Below are 19022 nucleotides of genomic sequence, written 5' to 3'. Positions count from 1 at the left end.
CAAAACAATATGTGTTTCAAAAATCTCAAACACTTGGTTTTGACTAATTTGAACATTTCCAATGCCATTGGCTATTGGGCAAATTAGAACACAAACAAACTTCTAAATAAATCATCATGGAAGTATGATGAATGGAATGTATGGAAATCTTATAGTAAATTAATCACACGGTTTTGGTTCATTACATGTACATTAAATTTAGCACCATTTTAACTTCATTTACATAAAATCTAAAAAGGAACCACTGACCTATGCCATCAACTTCCAAATGGACTAGAGTATAATGCCCTACTTATAGAGTGTACAGTGTAGTATAACTGCTGCATTGTGTGAAGAAGTGGTGACCCTTTAGCTTCATTGATATTGGTACCATTTTGTTAGAGAGTTTGAGCTAATTTTCTGTGGTTGTTTTAAATGCATTACCCAGAGTGAAAAAAAAAAAATCAAGAGTAGAAAAATGATAAAGTGAAAGTATTGCTACAGTGCTCCTCTTTCTCCCAGAAAATGGAGATTCCTTCTCCCACAGGATCACTCTTGCCAAGCCCCCTGGGAAAGGGGCCAGCGTGGGATTACTCTCCAACCTGCCAGACTGTCTGGCGATTGCTGCACACCATGGGCCAGGTGTGATCAGCAGATCCAAGATATGCCCGTCCCCCAGAATGACCCACAGCTGGCATGGGGTTGTATAAGTGGCCTCCAGCAGGAAAGGAGCATGTGTACTCCATTGCCAGTTGCAGCACAATCCACCACTCTTCCCTCTCTAAGTGGCAGACAGGTAGGCCTAGGTGTTTGGGGTAGGAGAACCCCCCATGTAGAGGCAACCTTGGAACAGTGGTTTATGGGGTATGTTCTGCATGATTTGGGGTAAGGAATGTCGATCCTATAGAAACCATCCAGTTGCCAGTGTTTGATACCAATTTAAGTTTTTGTTCATCGACATTGGCAATGGGGTGGAGAGAACCAAGTCAGGGGAGGGAACATTAATAATGAGGTGCCTAATGGTGGGATATATGGCATGATTTTTTAGTTGGGTGCTTCATTTTCATTTATGTTTTCATTTTTAAATATTTTTTTTCTTTAATTTAAAGTGTGGGAATACCAATAGTCGGGCAGAATGTTGATGACACTGTTGATAACATCTAAATTGTCCCCATACATACATGCATTTTTGTATAATGTCAATTCTAAGGGAGATTAAATAACTAAAAATTGATTCATAAAATAGCATGAGATTTGAATTGGGATTTGCTGAGAGTGGACTTTGAGTACAAAGATGGACATTTGTTGAAAAGTATAGATTTCCTTCTAATTTGAAGGCACAGATGATGAGAATTCCTGTAAGAGAAGATTGGTTTAGGAGTTGTGGCAAATAGGGCTTCCTTATCTCAGTGGGTTGGGTGTTTAAAAGTTTCATTTAAAAAAATGTCTTAATGGGATGTGAAAAAACACTAGATTTTTGGTAAGCTTTACCATCCACATGTAATGGACTAGATTCTTATTCTGTGTCTTATATTCTATGCACAATATAAGGCCAGCTGAGAATCCTCACTGAAACTGCTATAGGTTTCCTTTCTGTGTAAAATGTCCTAATTAAATCCCAGAATAAGATATTTAACAATCAATAATCAAGGCATTCACTATTATTTCTCTTACCGGAATTTACAGCCAAACCAAATTAGAATTTAATCATTACATAAGAAAACCACGGTTTTCTTTGTGAATTCAAGATATCATCTCTAAATGCCTAGCTATTTATGTTAATTCTTTCTTCCATTGCTAAACTTTTGGGAGTCTCCAACATCTTGCAGCTGCTATTTGCATTTACTGCACTTGTTTTAGATCTGAGATATACAGAATGTTGTGAAACATTGCTATTTTTCTAAAATTAAAGTGAAATAACATTGCAGTACAAAATCTTGCATTTTAATAAAATGTATATGTAAAATGAACAAATACTTTATGGTGAGTGATATATACAACATTTTGGTAAGAACATAAGTGACAATTTTTCCCACCTATTTGTTTTTCCATCCCATATTAGAATAAGGGAATATTTCTAGCCTATATATTTAGAAATATAAAGAAACTGCTTTTGTATTGGGGCATTACTGAACTATTAATAAAATTGTGTTTATGAGCATGTTTATTCATTTCTAAAGCAGTGCACACATGAGTTAAAAAGTTGGAAGGCATAAAAAAAGAAAAGTAGGAAGGCAAAACAATCTGTAAAAGGATATAAAGTATGTTTTTACAGAACTTACAAACATAACAATTATAAAATATTACACCATTATTTAAATTTTAAAAGTAATTATAAAAAATTGTTAGCTTTATGTTTTTAAAAATTGAAATCATCTTGTTATTTAACTCAGTAAAATTTACATTATAGATTTACAAACACCATTTTTTCACAAGATTGTACAAATAATGTGCTTCACTTCTATCAGACAATAGCTCTGAACCAAGTAACACTTCCATAGCATAGGCTTTGGAGTCAAAGACCTGAGTTTGAATTTGGGCATTGCTACCTATAGCTGTATGACTTTGGACCAACACTGTTCCCTTTTGGTAGAATGGGAACAGATGCTATAATGAGTAATGCAATTTAAACTATGTTTAATTATAATTATTTAATTATTGTTAAGTATAATTAGTCAGTGTTTATTTATATTTAAATCTATATGATAAATAATAAAATATTATTTATCATATAGATAAGTATTATTTATTGTATAGATAATAATAAATTAAATATCCTTATAAACATATTGCATGTGCCTGGCAAATGGCAGATACTGAATAAATAATGGTTGCTGCTGCATACAATCTGAAAAAACCCAGATAGTTACAGGTAGTATGGTGTTTATATGTATATACATATGTGTATGTATATATATACATATATGAGTATATAGTATATATAGTAGAATCTAAACTGCCAAAAGAATTGAGACTTTAAAAATACCTAAGTAGAATCTGATTTTAGATAGTATTTAATCTCTGAATAGAATTTACACATTTTCAAAAGACTGTCACAGGTATTATCTCATTTTAGTCATATATTCACCAAAGATATTATCATTCACATTTTACACAAGTGGAAACTAAGCAGAAAGGTTAGTGGCTGATAGCTTGTTTGAGGTAAATCTGTGGCTTAAATTTAGATCTTCTGACTCCAGGTCCAACAAGTGGGAAACAAGGAACTTATTGGCTAGGTGAAACAAATCCAAGTTGTATGAAACCTGAAACTCCCACAGTTTGGAGAGGGGCCTCTTTTAAGGAAAAGGATATAAGATAACCATTTAAATACATAAGTAGGGCCCCTCACAAGGCTTTAGAAAGAGGCTGTGCAAGTGACAGGCTCTAAAACTGAAGCTTCATTAAATTCATGACAAATCTGTTTCTGTTTCTAAATTTAAATATTTTTCAAAGATAAAGTACCCAAACATATTCTGGTGATGTGACCAAAATATCATATTAACTTGTTTATAAAACAACCAGAAAATATTGGCACCATGGCCATTAGTAAATAGTCATCTAATTTTGTCAGATGAGACATAGCATCTATAAAAAATAGATTACATTATTCAATGAAGAATCTAATTCAATTAAAGAAGAACATTTCACACTTTTTTTTCCTTTTGATTCAATTTAGGAGTATAATTTTAGCATCGAGAATTTTTTAAGGTACATAGGGTTTTAATTCTCTACCTGAAAATTATTTTTTCATTCATATACCATTGGTTATTAAAAATTAAAAGATGTTCTTAATTGGCATAATAGTCATACCACTCTACAATCTATATTTTTAAATGTAGTTTTTTGACTTTTAGCCCTTTGATATCAAGTACTTTTAAATGAGTTCAACAATATCATTTAAAACTTAGATTTAATTTGTGATGAACATTTCTAATACCAACTTAAACAGCAGATCCAAGAATGCATGCATCCCAATGGACTTTGTCTAGCATGGATATCATTCTCTTTATGTTTACTTCAGAATGCATTGTAAATTAAGTACCCTGAGCTATATTTATATTACATTCTAACAACTTACACTTTTTTTCCGAGAAGTCTAAATTTTCCTTGGGTTATATTTTTGTAGCTTTATTTCTATATATTATTGAGTTCATTCTTATTTGTTTGGGAGTGTAAAAGACAAAATTACATTTAAACAATATTTATACTAGCAGAATTATCTGGTTTTTCATCAGCCTTTCAAAAATGTATTGGAAAAATAATTTTGTATTTTTAGTCTTAAAAGAAATGTTAGAAATCATCCAGTGGAGTCCAATCCCAGCATTTGATATGGAAAATGAGCCACGAGGAAGATGAATATGACAAAGTTGGTGGATTTGCTAAATCTGCAGATGAGCAAAAGTGTTTGAATTCATATTTACAATCCTCAGATCTATACCACCATCATAGTTTCTTACATCCCATGAATTCCATGGGTGTGGGCAGGTGGGGGTGCATGTGCCCCCCACTTTCTCCTTTCGTCTCTCATTCCCACTCTTTCCTTCTTCAGCTTTGCTTTCCCCTTCTCCGTTCTTTCCCACCTACCCCCACACACACTTTCCACAGACACATACTCACTACAATCACATAAACCATTCCATTTTGTAAAGTTGGTTCTACTCAGATGCAAAAAGTTATGACTACTGGAATAAGCCAGGCCAAATAAATCTGCTCCTTATATTTCTTCCCACTCCCTTTTAATCGGCATGAATAAATTGGATTTATTCCAATTTAGGTATATTTTAAATACTCTGATAATGGGATATTCTGTAAGGAAGTGTCTCATATTTGCTCCCTCTAAATTAAATGTGAAGAATGATCATTAATATATATTCCCTAAAGGCAGATTGATACACCAAAAATGAATTCAAGAAAGGGGAATAGATACCTGGGTAAATATAAGCCAACATTTATGTGTTTACATAGAATATCTTAGAAAATCTCCTCAATTTTTAATTTTTTATTTTAAGACATTACCTACAAAGGAGTATTTTAAGATTTTAAGTATTTTAAGGCAGTACCTACACTGTTACTTTATTAGGGTAAAAACTAAATATAAAAGCCACCCTGAAGCATTTTTTTTTAGGTATTAACAAGAATTAGCTACCCTACCTTTTGATATAACATGCTAATTAATTAACATTGAGCTGATGCATATTTGGTAGCAGATACTGTCAATTCCCCATTTTTTAAAGACATGATAAACTCTACTTGTAAATCTTTTGGGGTCTCCTCCTATCATCTATATTAATGTTCCAAAGATATTTTTAACATGAAAATAATTACTTATAAATAACTAAGATAGGTAAGGAACAGCCTCTAAAGTATAAAAGCAGCTGACAGTAATTTGCTTAAAATCTTCAGATTGCTAGTCACTTATATGTCTGACCTACTCCTATTTCAATGATCCTCAGGGTAGGTCTAAAGATAGGATATAATCCCCAAATTATTTTTAATCTAGAAGGTGGGCGTGGCGGGAAGAAGCCCCATGAGGGCAGAATATGGAAAGAACACCACTGACAGCAACAGTACAGTTTCTCAGCCAGCTCAACACTCACTATATTGCATTTGGTTTCACTACTGCACATAAAATGGAGTAGTTTTGTGAACGTGTTTGCCGAAGGTATTTTTATGTGAAATTTCTTTTTATAAACTTCTAGGTTGAAATAAACCTAAAACGATATCCAACTCCTTACCCAGAGGATTTAAAGAATATGGTAAAATCTGTTCAAAATCTGGTGGGTAAGCCAAGCCATGGAGTGCGTGTTGAGAATTCAAACCCAACTGCTAACACGGAGCAAACTGTGAAAGAAAAGTATGAACACAAGTGGCCTGTAGCCCCAAAGGAGATTACAGTGGAGGTATTTCAAGGTTATTGGTAATTGCCAGTGTGGTTTGGATTTTTTGGAATTACTAAATTCTGTGTTTTTTTTAAACTGATTAGATCTCTGATAAGTGCATTTTTTTCCCTAAGATATAAATGAGTTTCTCTACTTTTTCAAACTATGAGGGTTGCATTTACTGAATTACAGGTAAATGACACCCTCATGGCCTAAAATTATAATACGACTCCAAAAGTTCCAATACACACAGAAGGAATACTTGCTCACCTAGCGAGGTCTGGCCAGTAAGTGCATTATACCATTTTCGTGATACTGTTTTGGCTATCCAAACTTTTATTGTATGAGTCATTAGAAAAGACTAAATGAAGTTGGGGTTTTTTTGTGTGTTTTTGTGGGGGTTTTTTGTTTTGTTTTGTTTTGTTTTGTTTTTTTGCTCTGCATATCTCAGTAAAATTCTGGATCAGATTTAGAGCCAATTTTTTGTTTGTTTGTTTTAGGGTTTGGGTTAAAACCATTATAGGAAACACTACTATAAATGAAAAACAGGAGATAACTTTGAAATTTAGCTTTTCTGGATCTAGTCATGTGAAGCTTAATTCCTATATTTTAGAATAAACTAGATATTCATCCTTATCAATTTGTGTGGTCTGAAAAGAATTCAACTACATTTATGCCACCTCTGTACTGTCTCATCAACTCTTCAGCCAATTTGGTTATCACCTTTTTATCTTCATTAGAAACATAACTGGTATGAGTACATCTAGAAGTTACTATACGCACTTCTCAAAAATCTAGATTCATGAAACTCTTTTACAAATCTGCATTTCACAGCATCAGTTTGTTGCATTGATAAAACACCAACTGTATATTTAGCACTGTGCTAAACACTGTGAGAGAGAGAAAAGAAATATAAAATGTGCACATAGTCCTCAAATAATTTAGAGCCTATCTAGGTAAAATTACCACAGATAAGGTGATTAGAGAGCATATTATATAAAATACAGTCACATGATTTGTTGAGTGATGGCAAATATGATACTTTAAGAAATTGGAGAGAGATGCAATCACGGCCAATCAATTAAAAAGTTATGTGAAACAGTTTAAAGTTGAACTGCATATTGATATTTGGGTGATTCATCTAAAGTGGAAAGAGAGGAAGTCATTCCAGACAGAGGAAAAAGCTTGAGCAAGAATAAGCATGGTGTGAACATCTGCCAGTGGAGGTACCAGCCTGCCCCAGAAGAGAAGAATATAGCTGGATATCTAGGAAGGAAAATTTAAGTACTCATTTTGGGGTTTTTTTCCATTTACTTATAAAATCAGTATTATTGTCTGATATTGTCTGATAACAGACTTTTATCTCTAAGATATTTCAATAATATAAAAAGGAAGAAAGCCAATGTTTAGCAGGTACACACTGGAGACACTTTGTATTTAAATCTCACGTAGTCACAGTTTAACATCCAAATAACTGTGAGGTCACGATAACCCATAAACTGAGTAATTTTACTACAAAATAAGAAGATTCTAAAATTTCTTAGTTCAGGGTTGGGATAGGTGAAGCAAGGAAAAGATGGCTTTGGTCATGAATTTAATAATAACCCTAGTAGAGAAAATAAATCTTAAAATTATCCCATAAGCACTTCAAATGAAAAATCCAAAATTAAATCGGATGTTTCTTCCCCAGTTTTGCTTCTGCTCTTATATGCCCGATCTTGATCTCAGCTTGTACCATTATTTTACTAGTCCACTCAAGGTAGAAATTTGGGAGATATCCTGATTTCTTATTCCTTCTTTCTCTGCATTCACTGCCCCTTCCAAACAATCACCTAAGCTTATACATTTTCATCTAAGTGTATCTCCTTGACCTCTTCAGGCCCTCAACTCTGTCCTGCATTTCTATAAAACCTGTCAACTTCTTGACTTACATTGTCCTCAGCCCCCTCATTACTCTCTTATTGATCTTTTTAAAACAAATTTAACTTTCTCTGCTTAAAAACACTACAGTGGCTTCTTATTGCCTATTTAATTGAAGCTCAGTCTTAGTCTTTATAATTATTTCAGTGATTCACCCCACCTTTCTTAAGTTTTCTTCTCCTGGCCCTTTATGTTGAGTAGAATTCTCACTGGTAAGTGCAATACTTTTTCTAAAATTTAAATTCTAGATCTTCTTTACCCAACTTTTAGCCATCCTAGAGCAAAGAGAAGCCAATTCTTTATCAAATTACTCACCCAGGTTAAGGGGCCATGCTCCATATTTTCAACTTTCAGATATAATTAATACAGACAACCGAGTGTCTAGCTGATCAATGTATATTATATTAAGTGTATAATATTTTCTTGTATGTTTTGCACTTGTTTGCTATTTTGAGTCATTATTTAGTTCATATTCTCAAGAATGTGGAAGAGAATATCACTCACTGCATGACACATTTATCCGTGTGGTTAAATATGGAAAATGAAGGAAAAAAAGAATAGAGGTAGGCAGAACCAGAAGCAGAAAACAGTAAGAAAAAACAAGGTAAACAGATTACAAATTCAGCAGAGAAAAAAGAAAAAGGAAATAAATCAACATTTATTGATCACTTTGTTTGCCAAGCCTATACCAAGACTTTTAATATATGTTATGCTAGACAGAGAGTACAGCTGGGAGAGTCATATGAACAAGGAGGATGGGGAGGTATGAAGGTTCTCTTCTACTTCCAAATTCCTTTTATAAAGTTTACATTTGCTTTTTACTAGTGTCTTCATCCATTCAGGCTGCTATAACATAATATCATAGACTGCATGGTTTATAAACAAAAAAAAAAATTATTTATCACAGTTCAGGAGGCTAAGAAGTCCAAGATTAAGGTACGAAGAGATTCAGTGTCTAGTAAGGGCCTACTTTCTGATTGATAGATGGCCATCTTCTCTCTATATCCTCACAAGGTAGAAGGAGATAGGGAGCTTTGTGGGGTCTCTTTTATAGTGGCACTAATTTCATTCATGAGGGTTCTACCCTCATGACTTAATCACCTCCCAAAGATCCCACCTCCAAATATCATCATATAGGTTTCAACTTATGAATTTTGAGGGGACACAAACATTGAGTCTTTAGCACCCAGGTCCAATTATATAGCTAACACTTCCATATTTTTCCAACCTTCAGTTTAAAGATTACCTCAACAGGAAGGCTTTCCCTGATCACCATGATCAGTAGAACCTCTCATTTTCTCTATCACATTATCCTGTTTATTTGTGTTACATATAATAAAAATTTCTCTAATTATTTTGTTTATTAACTACAGGCTGTGAGTTTCATGAGGTCAGGTATGTCTTATCTCCATTGCCTTTCTGGGGTCTAGCACAATGCCTAGTACAGAATTGGGCACAGTAACTACCTGTTGAGTATATGAATGACTCTTATCTGATAACATGTGTGTCTCTACATCCAATAGAAGTTAATTGAGGGCAAGAACAATTTCTCTTGGGTTTTTGTCACATTCGTAATGAATTAAGTATTGACTGCAACAATTATTTATATTTTGTCACCTGTGTGTTGAATAACATGTATTTTAACAATAACAATTTGCTATATTAATACACTAATATAATATTATGAGTAAAGGCAAACTATCATGATGAACTATTGGGAGAGTGAGAAAATCAGGGAAGGAAAGAAGAACAGTATGGTAAATAAAGCTATGATGTAAAATAAGTAAAATCTGGGGGTTCCAAAACCCTTGGCATACAAATGCCTTTAGTATCTTAGTAATTTTGTTACAAGGACCATATTCCAAAAGAAGTACCTAACAGTTCCATTTATTAAGTAGTTAGTTCTGAACAATTTATTAAATATTTATGCCCTGCCTAGTGGCCATTTGAAAAATAACACACATACACTAAAAGGGGAGAAAATAGTTTTATTTCATGCTTAAATAACAAAAGTACTTGATGAAATGTGTGTACCTGTGGGACACCACTTATCTTCTCAAACCTTGGAATCACATCAGTCACTACAATTCTGTTTCATATTGATTTTTGGATGACACTTGATTTTTAATCATAGCAGCCACTAAAAAGCCAGCTTCACAAAGACTGTCATCAAAGGAAAGTGCAATCTAATGTTGAAACTGAAAGCCACCAGTTCACACAATATCTGACTGATGTCAAGTATTGCTTTGTTTCCCCCAAATATTTAAAACAACCCATGTAACCCTGTGAATTAACAACAGCATCACAGGTACCTTGGAGCACAGTTTAGGAACAAGGAGAAGTGCTTTCAAGCCCAGGAGACATTAATTCAAATCTTGAATCTACCTTGTTACCAATTTTGTGACTTTGACAAGTCATTGAAAACTTCCTAAGCTTTGCTTTCTTTATCTTAGAAATACAGATACCAATAATGCTTAGTTTTTGTGGAGATGAAATCAGACAAAAGCAAATACTTTTATACAACTGCAAGCACAGTTCTTGGCACAGAGGAAAGTTACAACAAGTGATAATTCCCTTCCCTTCCACAAGAGAATCATGTGCTAATCCTGCCCAACCCCCTTTAATCCTTTTGTGGGCCACTATCTTGCATTACAGAAAACTTCTCACTGGATACCTGTTCACCATGTCCACCATGTTCAGAAAGGTTTTGGACTTTTTCCTTTGTTAGGAGACTCCACCTAATTTCTTTATATAGAGAAAACACATCTTTCTCCTGGTAATAAGTAGTCAATTTTCATTGAAAATGTCCTTAAATGCTTTTATTAATACTAGGCCTGGACTATAAAAACTCAGACACAAGCTTTTCCCCACCTCTCACTTCTGTCTTCAGCTCCCTTTCACTACAGCCATAGCAGTGGAGATTTAGTTTGAATGGCACAAGATCAATGGAGTTAAAGAACAAAGAGATTCTACCTTTTCTTTCTCTCCCTCTTCTGTCTCCTCAGAAGCAAATATGGCTCAATGTGCTTACAATAGAACCCTCATTATATTTGATTCCCTACCAATAGCCTCCACTGTCTTCACCATAGAAGTAGTCCCAAAAGCTTCACCCACTTTTCCAACATGAACCTGATTCCTCCAGCCTCTTTATAAAAGAATTGATAGAGACAAAGTTGATGCTTAATTTCCTTTGTTGGACAGTTAACTTGTCTTTTCTGTGAAGTCCATTTGGTAGGTGAGCTTTTCTCTGGGTACACAGTACATAATATTACAGAGAAGACCTTCCAGTAAGACAGATCCAAGTTCAAATCTTGGCTCTACCATTCACTGAATTTGTGACTTGGAATTATGACTTTACCTCTCTAAGCTTTCATCTTCTTAACTGCAAAACAAAGATGATGATAATAAATAACTCAAAATAATAAATAACAGTGAAAAACAAAGTTGTCTATTAAATAATTAATAGTACAGATGAAGTGTTTAGCATAGTAGCACAGTAGCAGCTATGTAATAGATTCTCCATAACTGATGGCATCATCATCTTCATCATCATCATCATCATCATTATTATCATTTTGTTCATAAAGGTAATTGAGTCTAACTGGATCAGTGCAAATCCATTGTTCTTGCTTCAGTGTTAGTCCTCCTAGGTGGAGGGTCTCACAGAACTCTGGAGAAAGGAGGCAGTTCATGATTAGCTACTACCATTCTCCCTAGTCACTATGGCTCTTTTTGATTCAAAATAGAAATTCTTAAGCAGTGAGTCACATCATAGCCACCATGCCAAGCTCCAGCCACAAAATTAGGATACAAATTTGAAAATTTGACCTATACATGCAATATAACTTGCATACTAAATGTGTAAGGCATAAGGGAAAAAGTAATGAAACCCTTAATTTTATTTACATTTCTATGTTTGTACAACTTTTGGGTTGTTTTATTGACTAAAACAAAATTCCTGTAGTTCTCTATCAGGTGTCATAAGAATATTTCCTTTTTAAAATATTGTTTCAAAATATTATTTCAATGTAACTATAAGTTACATTTAGATTCATAGAGTGTTAGTACTAGACAGAAAATAACATTAATTCCTTTCATCTATTATCTTCATTTTACTGGTGAAATGAATAAGGTACACAGAAGAACACTGACTTGTGCAAGATAACCCGATTAATAAATGATAAAGCAGGAATAGAATAGAAATATGCCACCTTGCAACTGAAATAGTTTTGACAAAACTTAACATATTTTATACCTTTCCATGGTACAATTTCTCAAACTTGGGTCTCCTGTAGTTATAAATTTCTACAAAGATGTGTAATGGCTTTACTCTCTATTCTGTCACCTTAAAATTTTATCATGAATTTCTTATGCTAAGCCTTTGAAATAGTTTTCAAAATCCATGAGAACACAGATTTCCCTCTTCATCTCCAAAATTTCCATCAATCCTACCCTCTTTCCTATCCCTCTTCAACTCTGGAGCTGGATTTTTAGTCTCAGATGTGCTCACAGCTGAGCACACTAGGAGGCAGCACAATATAAGGGAAGATCATAAGACTGGAACCCCAGAATCCTGCCTCTATGTTGGATCTTGGTCTAATTATCTCTGTAAGCATGGACCTCACTGAGTCTCAAAACCCACTTGTAGAAAATGAAAGAATTTGACTAGAAATGTTTTTTTAAATAATTAACACATATCAGATATACCCAGGTTTTTCACAGGCAAATATTCTCTTACAAACCTAACCAAAAGTAACCCCCAAAACAAAACTTAAGCCTCAAGTTAAAGAAATGGATGTTTCTTTGCAATACCCAAAAACTTGAGCCTGTCACTATATCGGGCAATAAAACGTATAATAAGTTTCTGACTATTACCAATTAGGTATAAGACAGAACACATTTCACTTACTACATTTTTGTGTTCAAGTATATTCTTTCTTTGACTTAACAAAATATTTCTAAATGTTACATTATTATTTTAAACTAACAAGTACTAATGAATGAGAAAACTGAAAAATACTAAAAATTATCTTTCGAATTGAAATTAACTTAAGATTTAAGAAAAAAAGAAATGAAGATAACTGCCGTGCATAAATTTATATTGCTACCTCCCCATGGGTATAGACAAGACATTTTTATATGTGGAAGAAAATGAGACTTTGGTATTTTACTTTCCCCAGTGCCATCTCACTATCTGTTTAACTGGCAATAATAATTTTAATTATAGAAGTTTAAACTCATACTTTTTTAACATGTTCATTTGTCTTTATAAAGTTTTATTCTTGTACCAATGTTGGTCATTACATTCAATGAACAGATTTAGAATGAAGATTCAGCAGGCTAGATTAATCATGAGAAAACTAGAAATGTTAGGAAGAAGTCATGAGAAAACTGAAGAAATTGAAGATAAGACCACCTGTTAAATAGCACTTGTGCATAAATATGACTAAAGGATGAAAAAAAAAATAGTTGGTCAGTGATAGACTTTCCTCTTAGAACTCTTAAGGAAGTTCTCCCCTTACATGTGTATATACCATATATACACATGTATGTGTGTGTATATATATATATATATATACACACACGTATGTATATATATCTATATGTATATATCATATACTCACATACAGCTTACCATAAGTCAGTCCTGTGTTGTAATGAGATATAGCTTATCTCCCCAATTAGATTATAAATTTCCAGGGGCCATGGGTGACATTTTATCTTTCTTTGGAAAGTCCACAGTTCTTCGCACAGTGCCAGGCATATAAACAGGCATTCAAAAAATATCTGATGAATAAATGGACTCATTTAAATTAGAAAAGCAAAATATTTTAGTACTTAGCTCAGAGAAACATATGCACTTCTCCTAGTGCTCTATAGTGACTTAAATTCTAGAGCCCCAATCTTTAAATCTGAGCCAAATAAAGATATTGCCATCTTGGTTAACCAATGTTTAAATGTTTACTTTCCTTGTCCTATATTATTATATCTCTCAGGATTCTTTTGTTCATCCAGCTAATGAAATGAGGATTGGGGAACTTCACCCTTCATTAGCTGAGACCCCTCTGTACCCACCCAAACTTGTTCTGCTAGGGAAGGACAAAAAAGGTAACATTGTGAACCTGATGTGGAAAATATGCCACAAATGCATGTGCATGATGAATCACCAGTTGTAAATGATGACACACCATAGTCTGTAGAAATATTTTACAAATATATATTCCTAACATTGTTATGCTATCTGTTTTTCATACTTGCTTTTCTGTGTTTATTCTTGTCAATGTGCATAGCATTATAACATTTTCCCCTTTACATTTCAGAATCAACTGATGAGTCTGAAGTTGACAAAACTCACTGTCTGAATAACAGTGTTTCCTCAGGCACTTACTCAGACTACTCACCTTCCCAGGCTTCCTCAGGATCCTCTAACACCCGGGTTAAAGTGGGGTCCTTGCAGACAACAGCTAAAGATGCAGTACATAATTCTTTGTGGGGTAACAGGTGTGTTTAGAATTCCCTTTTTTCTGTTCCCAAGTGCTTTCTTTCAGCAACTTTAAAAAAAATCAAATCTTAATTTTTGAATTGTATTCAGCACATGAGTGGCGTAGAAGACAGAACGGGCAGGTAAGCAAAAACAGTTCCCCTGGGACTTCCAGGAGAGGATGAATGGTTTCAAGCAGCAAAACCATTGTTTAAGGGAGAGACAGTGGGAGATTATCAGGTTGAGATGATAGGACAAGAAATTTTATTTTTTTGTAATTTTTTTAAAAAAAAAATTTTTGAGAGAGAGAGAGCATGTGCACATGCAAGTGGGGGTGGAACAGAGAGAGAGGGAGAGAGAGAATCCCAAGCAGACTCCTCACTGTCAGCATAGAACCCAAAGCAGGCTCCATCTCACAAACTGTGAGATCATGACCTGAGCCGAAATCAAGAGTCAGAGGCTTAACTGACTGAGTCATCCAGGCATCCCTTATAAATCAGAAACCAAAAGCCCTGTTTGCCCAATACTTATTTATGATGCATGTGCGCATTTCACTATCCAAAATGGGTTAAAGTAAGATGCATGGAAAGCACTTATTGCCTAGTGTGAAGTAAATAATAAAATTTTCAATGCTATCATCATCATCATCATCGTTATCATCATCATCAATTTATCATCAGCTGGAAAAGTTAGGATGTAAGTAAAAATATTTAATCTTTCCAAAATAGTTCCTACTATATTATTTCCATTTTACAGATGAAAAATTAAAAGACAAAGAGCACAATAGAGTGACTCCATGAGGTAGTACTCACCCAGTTCTGATTCTTTGTTTTGTAACTTGCTGCTATGTTTTATGCTATAAACAGCAAATACAAATCATCATATGATATAGGTAGTCACTGATTTTGACTCATATTTTATTGATAACATCAGTACTGTTAGCAAGATATTCTTTGGTAATTAATTAATAACTATTTCTACCTTTCAATGCCCGTGATGAAAATATTAACTACCTTTCAATGCCCGTGATGAAAATATTAACTCTTTCTACCTTTCAATGCCCGTGATGAAAATATTAGCAAAAACAAAAATCTCTCACTGATAAAAAAATATATAATTCAGTGTTATAACTGTGCAAATCATTTACAATAAACCTAGAAAAATGAACATCTTCTAGAGATACTTTGGTCACTAGTGTAAACAGGCCAATGACCAAAATATATAATATAATATAATATAATATAATATAATATAATATAATTTACATTCTAAGAAAATGTGTTCTCTATACAATGGATTTAACGTCTTCAATACCTGACCTTCAAATATATGCTATTTGAAGATAGTCTGGGTTCATTAGACATATCAAGTATTTATAAGAAAGGTACTCTCAAACAATAGTTTGGAAATGTAAGAAACAGAAGTTCCAGGATGAGGACCAGGAAGGAATCAGGGGATTCTAATTATGGGACAAGTTTCAGGACCATTACTGAAGACCCATCCATTTCTCTCACTCATTTAATCATCCAACAAACACCTACTATGTGCCTACGATGCTAGGCTTGAAGAGAAAAAAAAATTTCTGCCCTCATGAGTTTACATTCTAGCAGAGGACACACGACAAAACGCGATAAATAAAATAGGTAAGTAAATTATATGATATGTTAGAAGGTGATAATTACAAGGAGGAAATAAAAGTCAGAGAAAGGTATAGGGGTAGATATGAAATAATAATGCTCTTAGTCATAAGTGAGGTGTGGTTGGATGATCCATTAACAAAGAATTGTGGCATTTTTGGATGATGCTTCTCTTCCTGACAAAGACCCAGCTCTTCCTCATTTTCATGTTTCTTCTTCCCACTGTCTTCACAGGATTGCACCATCTTTCCCACAGCCTCTTGATTCAAAGCCATTACTCAGCCAGCGGGAGGCTGTTCCCCCAGGGAATCTACCACAGCGTCCTGACCGGCTGCCAATGAGTGATGCCTTCACTGACAACTGGACTGATGGTTCACATTATGATAACACAGGGTTTGTTGCAGAGGAGACCACAGGCGAGAATGCCAACAACAATCCTCTCTTAAGTTCAAAATCTAGAAGCACATCTTCTCATGGACGCAGACCTTTGATTAGGCAGGATAGGATTGTTGGTGTTCCCCTGGAACTTGAGCAGTCTACACACAGACACACACCAGAAACAGAAGTGCCTCCTTCCAATCCTTGGCAGAATTGGACCAGAACCCCTAGTCCTTTTGAAGACAGGACCGCTTTCCCTTCCAAATTAGAGACAACCCCCACCACCAGTCCATTGCCTGAAAGGAAAGAACATATAAAAGAATCTGTTGAAATACCTAGTCCTTTTTCTCCAGGAGTACCATGGGAATATCACGATTCCAATCCCAACAGGAGTCTTAGCAATGTCTTTTCTCAAATCCACTGCCGCCCAGAATCTTCTAAAGGTGTTATTTCCATTAGCAAAAGCACAGAGAGGCTTTCCCCACTAATGAAAGATATCAAGTCCAATAAATTCAAAAAGTCGCAGAGTATCGATGAGATTGACATTGGTACGTACAAGGTTTATAATATACCATTAGAAAACTATGCTTCTGGGAGTGATCACTTAGGAAGCCATGAACGACCAGATAAAATGTTGGGACCAGAGCATGGTATGTCCAGTATGTCTCGAAGCCAGTCAGTCCCAATGCTGGATGATGAGATGCTCACTTATGGAAGTAGTAAAGGGCCACAACAACAGAAGGCTTCCATGACAAAAAAAGTCTATCAGTTTGACCAAAGCTTCAATCCCCAAGGAGCAGTGGAAGTTAAAGCCGAAAAGAGGATACCACCCCCCTTTCAACACAATTCTGAGTACGTGCAACAGCCCAGCAAAAACATCGCCAAGGATTTGGTTAGTCCTAGAGCTTACAGAGGATACCCACCAATGGAGCAAATGTTCTCATTTTCTCAGCCATCTGTTAATGAGGATGCTGTGGTGAATGCCCAGTTTGCAAGCCAAGGTGCCAGGGCAGGCTTCTTGAGAAGAGCTGACTCCCTGGCGAGCTCCACAGAAATGGCCATGTTTAGAAGGGTCAGTGAACCTCATGAGCTGCCTCCGAGTGATAGGTACGGCAGACCTCCATATAGGGGAGGTCTGGATCGCCAAAGCAGCGTTTCAGTGACTGAGTCCCAGTTCCTGAAAAGGAATGGCAGGTATGAAGATGAACACCCTTCATATCAAGAAGTGAAAGCTCAGGCGGGAAGTTTTCCAGTTAAAAACCTTACCCAGAGGAGGCCACTGTCTGCAAGAAGCTACAGTACAGAGAGTTACGGTGCCTCCCAAACCAGGCCAGTTTCAGCTAGGCCTACTATGGCAGCTCTTTTGGAAAAAATACCATCTGACTATAACTTGGGTAACTATGGTGACAAGCCATCAGATAACAGTGATATAAAGACGAGGCCTACTCCTGTGAAGGGAGAGGAGAGCTGTGGTAAAATGCCTGCAGACTGGAGACAACAGCTGCTTAGACATATAGAAGCTAGAAGGTTAGACAGGGTATGTCTGGCATTTCTCTGTAAGAATATCCCTCCTGCCTTTAGTTTTACTTTATTGGCATTTCTAAGCACATGTAGTGACGCATGAACTACATGAATGAATAGATGATCAGCATTTTATTTATCTCTATATTGTGGGGAAATCGATCATAATAGTTTCTCATGGATATTGTTTACTGCTCTTCGAGAGTCCATAACCTGTAGGTGAATGATTTATCAAATCTAGCCTAAATATTGTTAGTAAGAAAGAATTTGACTCTATTATATGGGACGGTGCTTCAATTGCTTTCTGGCCATTAAGGCAGAATGCCTCTCCTAGGACACAGAACTGTTCTCTAGTGACCTAAGGAGTACGATTTTTATTGAATCTATAAAAAGTGAGTATTTTGCCCCTTTATGCACAGACTCACTTATAATAAAGTCAAGCCTAATTTGTTTATAAAATTTGCATACAGTTACTGCTATGGGACTCGTAAACTTATTACTTCTAATGAGCAATAATCTTCCCAGCAAGAAACAGAAAGATAAAATAAGCAGAGATTAAATGCCCTCCTACACATTACTTTATTAAATAAAAAATCCTGCCATTTCAAATGTTGGCTTTTATAAAGAAATAAATGTTTAAATTCAAATAATACTATAGGCAACAAAAATAGCTGATGTTTTTATGAAGACTACAAAGGTACAAATTAGTGTGTATATTGCAACAACAACGCAAAAGGAAATTAATCCCAATTCAGTTAAAAACTGAGTCATAATAAAGCATGGAATGAATAGTGATTGAGGAGAGTAAAATATATATATATATATATATATATATATATATATATATATATACTATTTTAAAGCTGAGAATGACTTTTTGTTGCCTGTTCAGATCTATCTCTCTAAGAAAAATCTGGTATTCCATTTTGTAGAACTATGATCAATTGACCATTATCAGTGAGTATACTTCATGGCTTTGGTGTAGAGGGCTTTGCGTACTCTGCATTGACCTTAGAATCCTCAGGTCTCTTGTAAAAATAGAGCCTTTGTTCTCATTTCCTAGGGTTGAAAAACTTAGTGTAAATTGGGGCTCTGGGTAATAATTAATAATATACCATTAGAAAGTTTTGCTCAATAGTTTTATTATTTTACTTGGTGTCCTGTTAAAAACACAGGTCACTGCATTTATTATATATTTCTTTAATATTGAATTTTATGTTTTCAGGT

The 19022-nt window shown here is 34.8% G+C and overlaps 1 protein-coding gene across 2 annotated transcripts in view; it reads left to right on the top strand.

The window, feature by feature from the left end:
- LRRC7 (leucine rich repeat containing 7) overlaps positions 1 to 19022 on the top strand; it is a 454713-nt gene that overhangs the window by 336087 nt on the left and 99604 nt on the right. For both annotated transcript variants that reach the window (XM_049617014.1, XM_049617013.1), the window contains exons 16-20: positions 527 to 775; positions 5679 to 5879; positions 13775 to 13886; positions 14099 to 14279; positions 16131 to 17811. In XM_049617014.1, the coding sequence (XP_049472971.1) occupies positions 527 to 775; positions 5679 to 5879; positions 13775 to 13886; positions 14099 to 14279; positions 16131 to 17811 (2424 nt within the window). The remainder of the gene's footprint in view (positions 1 to 526; positions 776 to 5678; positions 5880 to 13774; positions 13887 to 14098; positions 14280 to 16130; positions 17812 to 19022) is intronic.

This window comes from Panthera uncia, assembly GCF_023721935.1.
Source record: "Panthera uncia isolate 11264 chromosome C1 unlocalized genomic scaffold, Puncia_PCG_1.0 HiC_scaffold_4, whole genome shotgun sequence".
Lineage (NCBI taxonomy): Eukaryota > Metazoa > Chordata > Mammalia > Carnivora > Felidae > Panthera > Panthera uncia.
Note: the sequence above shows the minus strand (reverse complement) of the source record. Positions and strands in the feature narration are given on the sequence as shown.